General features: G+C 41.7%; 1 protein-coding gene across 1 annotated transcript; it reads right to left on the reverse strand.

The window, feature by feature from the left end:
- Positions 1–1,167: 1,167 nt before the first annotated feature.
- On the reverse strand, positions 1,168–4,686 carry SCGB3A2 (secretoglobin family 3A member 2). Its single transcript, XM_006069406.3, has 3 exons — positions 4,551–4,686; positions 1,670–1,869; positions 1,168–1,279 (listed from the first exon to the last, which is right to left on the reverse strand). The coding sequence occupies exons 1-3, from the start codon at positions 4,603–4,605 to the stop codon at positions 1,256–1,258; spliced, it is 279 nt and encodes a 92-aa protein (XP_006069468.1). The 5' UTR covers positions 4,606–4,686; the 3' UTR covers positions 1,168–1,255.
- Positions 4,687–5,724: the final 1,038 nt, after the last annotated feature.

Raw genomic sequence — 5,724 nt, forward strand, 5'->3', positions numbered from 1 at the left:
GAAATCTGTTTTATCGGTGGTCATATACAGCTAGAATGTTATCTTGGAAAAGATAATTCTGGAGTCATTGTACATGTAGCACTGAGGAAAGGGAAGATATTTTAGAATGATGTAATAGCAACCTAACTTGGTGGTAGTTCTGTGAAGCTATGGGGTGGCCTTATTTAACTACAGACTTAATACATGCTCACATTCTGCTGATGTAGACTCCCAAGCAACGAGCTTTGTAGCACTTTAGTCTTATCAGACAATACGTGGAAATTTCTATTGTATTTCATGTTTTAAAGTTTCTTTATGATACGTGACATAAGTCAAAGAGACAGACACTGTAGAATATCACTTATCTGGGGGATCTAAAAAAGACGGCAAACTAGTGAATATAACATAAAAGAAGCAGGCTCACAGATACAGAGACCAAGAGAATATAGAGATATAGAATATAGAGATATAGAGATATAGAATATATAAAGAACAAACCAGTGAGAAGAGGAAAGTGGGGAGGGGCAAGATAGGGATATAAGATAAAGAGATACAAACCACTATGTATAAAATAAGCTACAAGAGTGTATTGTGTACACCCGTACAAATAACTACAAATAGAGTGCAACCTTGGTAAAGTTAAAAAATAAAATAAAAAAAAGAAAAATAAATAAATAAAAATAAAAACTGTGAATCATTATATCGTATACTTGTAATTTATAATATTGTGCAGCAACTATACTTCAACAAAAACCTTTTAAAATGTCTTTAGAAGTAGGGGAATAAGAACATGAGGAGTCTGAAAAATCACCAGATAAGAAGAAAAAGGAAAGGGGAAGAATGACTACGCCTTACTGAAAATTCGAGTTGTCTTTACAATGTTAGGTTAGTTTCTACTGTACAGCAACTAACTCAACGTTGTAAAGCAACTATACTCCAATAAAATTAATTTTAATAAATAAAAAATAAAGGTGAAGAATGTTGAAATGAATGTGCAAAAATAAATAAAGTACCATCTTAAAAAAAGAAAAAAGGAAATGTGAGTTGTCTTTATAACAACAGACTGTCTAGAGTTTATAACCCAAGGACAAAACTATCTAACTAGGCCCTTCTGAATAGAGTCCCCCAAACAAAAACAGGACAAACTGAAGACTTTTCAATGCTTTATTCATTCTTTCTGGGGCCACTACATTTTAGGATGGAAAGAGTTTCTGCGGGGGAGGGAGGGAGAGCATCATCTCCCTCCCTCCCTCCCCCACTCTTGCTTTTTCTGCCATCACACCAAATATGAGAGCGCCTCCTGAAAGTCAAAAGGACAATATTAAAAATAAGAACAGTTTACATGTCATTAGCAGATAGTCAATATCCTATTTCACCACCATTATCCTGACAAGGAAACAAAAGCTCAAGAGTGATTGAGTCCCACCCAGAATCACAGAGCTGGGAAGTAGCACACATTTTACAACCAGAACACAAGTCTTTCTCATTCAAAAATTCCTTCTAGAAATGTTGACACTGCACTTGCCCTGAGATTCCAGGACATGCTGAATGTGTGTGGGTACAGTCCACGACAGGGAAGCACAGGTTCACAAATGAGAACAGGTCAGGTGGGAGTGGGCTGGACAGGAAGGGCACTCAGGGTGGGTAAACCCTGCCCTTTGACCAAGTTAGCCCCACAGGCTGTAGTTACCAGTAGTTTCTTCACGGCCTCGGAAGCCTCTGGTGTCAGCTCATTGACACACTTCCTCAGCCCTTCCACAAGGTGCTCAACGGAAATGCCCAGAGTATTCAGAAGAAGCTTCAGTGGGTCCAGGAGTGGGAGAGCATCCAGAGGCAAAGGCAAGACCTTGTCCACGGGAAGAGGCAAACTGTTGATGAGGAAGGCGGTAGCTGCAGAGCAGAAGAGATCCCAAGTGAGAGCTCACCGCCCTCCACTCTATCGGTGGCTCCATCTTGATTTCCCAAAAACTTCTGCTTCGGGACCTCTGCACCTACTGTTCTATCTCTCTAGAACTTTCCTTCACCAGATAGCTACATGTCTTTCTTCTTCACTTATTTGGTCTCTCCTCAAATGTTACATTCTCAGAGATGTATCTAAAATGGCATCACCAGTCACCCTCCTTCTTTATTTTTCTTACCACTACCTAAAATATTAAACCTTTATTTATTTATTTAACCTTCATCCTCTCATTAGAATGTACGCTCCTCGAGAATAAGGACTGAGTTTTATTCACTGCTGTACCCCATGCCTAGAACAGACCCTGGTATACAGTATGAACTCAGTAGCTACCAGTGATTGACTGGACAGGGATATACTTTGAATGTGGCTGTCTCCACAGCCCATGAGTTTGAAACCAACGGAAAGATGCTATAATGACCTTCCACTTGGACACATGAATGGACCCAACTGGAGCCCAGGAAACTGCTCCCAACCAATTCAACTCAGTGCTACAAACATAACTGAGTAGGGACTCTAAGTCAGTTGGTGCAGATACACAGATGAATAAAATAAGATACTTGACTCAGAGAACCCATGCAATCTGATGGACAGTAAAGAGCTGTGTATGCCACAGTGCAGCACGTGCTATGCTAACATTATGGACAAAGCTCTATGGAAACACGGAAGAAGTGATGATTAATTCTAATATAAGAGAGTGTTACAGGAATTTTCCCAGAATAGATGTTGCCATAGTTGTGTCTTGAGTCAAATATCACGATGACAGGTAAAGAAGGGGAGCAGCATTTGGAAGAGGAAAATAATTGACCAAGACACCAAGATAATAAGATCAAAGATCATACACAGGATGGTGAGTCTTCTTCAGATTTCCACTTGGATGTGCTAAGCAGGTGAGGCTGCAACCTGAGTGAGGTCAGATTTTCAGACTTGAATGTCATATGAATGAGTCTGAGATTTTTTTTTCCCCCAAGTGTAATAGAGAGCTACCATGGCTCTTCTATGGGACCACTGCATTTTATATCTTCAGCAAGATAACTTTCACATAGACAATGTTAGAGAATGGGGGAAATGCATATTATACATATTTTTACAAAATACATGTGCATGTATGTAAATACACAGATGTAGAAGCACATACATGAGACACACATCTTCCTGCTGGCACTCCCAGCCCCCGTACTGCTGGCCAACACTTCATCCTCCTTTGCAATCCTTTCTGTTTTCTCATTCAAATAAAAAAAAAATGGAGCTTGTACACCTATTTTCCCTTCACTTTCTACTGCCTATTTTCCCACCCAAAGTTCTCCTCCAGAAAGGGGATATTTATATCCTTCCCACCCATCTTTCTGCTGCCACCTTTCCTCAGGTACCCCTAGACATTAAAGAATGACAAAATAGCCCAAATAGGTGAAGTTACAAATTAGTTCAAAAATTCACAAGTCAAAGTCACCATTGTAGCGTGGGTATTACACAGTTTCTTATGATTAATCTCCCTACTTCCTACTTTCAGCACTTTGGTGAGTGTCTTCTCTGTATTTACTTATATATTTCAGAGGGGAGATCCTCAAAGCTTTCTGTTCTCCAAATGAGCAGCAGCCATTATGATGTATTCTGCAGATACACCCAAATGTATCTTCCTGTAGCTAAAATGACTCCTCCAAAAAGAAAGGATTGGTTGCCATTCTCCTCCAAAAAGCCAGCTTCTATACCCTACCTCGGAGAAGGCAATGGCACCCCACTCCAGTACTTTTGCCTAGAAAATCCCATGGATAGAGGAGCCTGGTAGGCTGCAGTTCATGGGGTCGCTAGAGTCAGACACGACTGAGCGACTTCACTTTCACTTTTCACTTTCATGCATTGGAGAAGGAAATGGCAACCCACTCCAGTGTTCTTTCCTGGAGAATCCCAGGGACGGGAAGCCTGGTTGGCTGCTGTCTATGGGGTCGCACAGAGTCGGACACGACTGAAGCAACTCAGCAGCATACCTTACCTAGAAATGGAACTGTTCACCCTTCACCCCTGTCACAGAGCTCTATCTGTACTTTCATTGTGTATCACAGTGGACCAGTACAATAGTGACTTCTGTAGAAGTCTTCACTCCTCTGCCAGACTATAAGAACCTTGACAGAAATATGCATGTCTAATTCAGGTCTGAATCTCCCAAAGCCTACCCAGTGCCCAACAGATTATAGCCATCTAACAAATACCTGTTGATTGTATGAACATATAAAAGTAGCTATGTCTCAAGAGAACCAGCATGGCAATCTGATTAGAGATGAGAGCAAGGATGACTCCATATAATTTCAGAAACATGAAAGAATCAAATCTTAATTTAAAATTAAGGGAAATCAATGGTGGCCAGTGTTCAGTAATGAAGTGCATTTGTTGACCCTCAGTGGGAGCTGATTAATTTCTTTGTAGGATACACCAGGGATAACTTGTGTTGGATTAGAGCTTGGAGCTGGGAGCAGGAGGCATCTGAAGTCCCTTCTGACCTTACCAATATCTGTGGCTCTAAAACTCCCTTCACCATATGCCACCAGGAGCCTCGGCTCACTAGTTGTGCTCCTGTTACAAGAAAGTAGAGAGAGATCGTGTGTTCCAGGCCACTTACCAGAGTAACTGCAAATGCCGATGGTCACCAGCAGGAACACAGTGACCAGCTTCATGGTGGGTTACCTGTGATATTTACCTGGAGTTTAAAATTAAACTGGAAAACCTAAGGGGTCCACTGAGCCAGTGGTTCCCCTTGCTGTACCAAGTGTGGCAGTGGCTTCTGCTCGCACACATATTTATATGCCAAGGACTTGGATTTCAGTCATGACCACTTGACTTGCCCCTGGGAAGAACAGCATGAAGGTCATGTTTCCTCTCTAAACAAATTGAAGGCTTTTTCCACTTTCCCTCAGGTTCCCATGAGAAACAAAGCCCTAACTTAAAGCACCCTCAAGGCTCTCTCACACCACAAGCTCTTACATGAGACATGGAGCGGGATAGGGGACGGTGGTAAGCAAAAAGCTCTATGAGTCCTTTCCCTGGAAAAGAAGGTTTTGTATCAGGATTAAAAGGATTAAGGCTCTGTTGCTTTCCTCCAGTGTTCTATTTGTTTAAATTTCAGAGAAACACATTACCTGATGAACGCCCCAGTTGACAATTCTGAGGTCCCTTCAGCCCTGAAATAATATAGACTCAGCTTAATGGCATTTAGTAACCATGTTTCTCTGGAATTTACCTCTACCCACCCCAATCCTGTCACATATTTACCATGGCAAGATATTTTACCACTTCTAGTGCCTCCCATCTATCTGGGGGGAACACCTAGGGTCAGGCCTTCTCTGTGTTCTCATTTAGTTCAGGACCCAAAGTAAAAATGCCTTTTTAAAGACCTGGGATTCAATAGTTACTCTATAGTATTGTTCTCCTCATCTAAAATAGGACATTTAGCAGCTAACAGCAAGACAGTCCCAAAGGGGTGTGACCCTGAGGGAAAAAAATTTTTTTACAAGATCCCATACATATAAATAACTTGGGTCACCAAAACATGCATGTCAGAAGCCTTTTTGGCAGTCCAGTCCCTTGCAATCATGGAAATAAAATACTTGTTGGCCAGGGAGGATCCTATCTGTAAGCCCAAGCCCTAGAGCTCCTTGGCGTATCTAGTGCAAGAAAAAGAGAAAGAATGAACCTTGAAAGGGAGAAATAGAGATCAGAGTCCAGGTGGATCCCAGTCTCAGCTCAGGGCTAGCTAGCCAAATGATGTTGCTGGCCTTGGCCACCCCCTCCACTGA

The sequence above is a fragment of the Bubalus bubalis genome, chromosome 9 (assembly GCF_019923935.1).
Source record: "Bubalus bubalis isolate 160015118507 breed Murrah chromosome 9, NDDB_SH_1, whole genome shotgun sequence".
In the NCBI taxonomy this organism is placed as follows: domain Eukaryota; kingdom Metazoa; phylum Chordata; class Mammalia; order Artiodactyla; family Bovidae; genus Bubalus; species Bubalus bubalis.

What these genes read in the sequence shown, in the direction of transcription:
- SCGB3A2 (XM_006069406.3), bottom strand. Translation starts at nt 4,605, where the DNA reads ATGAAGCTGGTCACTGTGTTCCTGCTGGTGACCATCGGCATTTGCAGT. An exon ending in CGGCATTTGCAGTTACTCTG is followed by an intron (nt 1,870 to 4,550) that starts GTAAGTGGCCTG and finishes TCTGCTCTGCAG; the next exon opens with CTACCGCCTTCCTCATCAAC. An exon ending in AGGCCGTGAAGAAACTACTG is followed by an intron (nt 1,280 to 1,669) that starts GTAACTACAGCC and finishes TTTGACTTTCAG; the next exon opens with GAGGCGCTCTCATATTTGGT.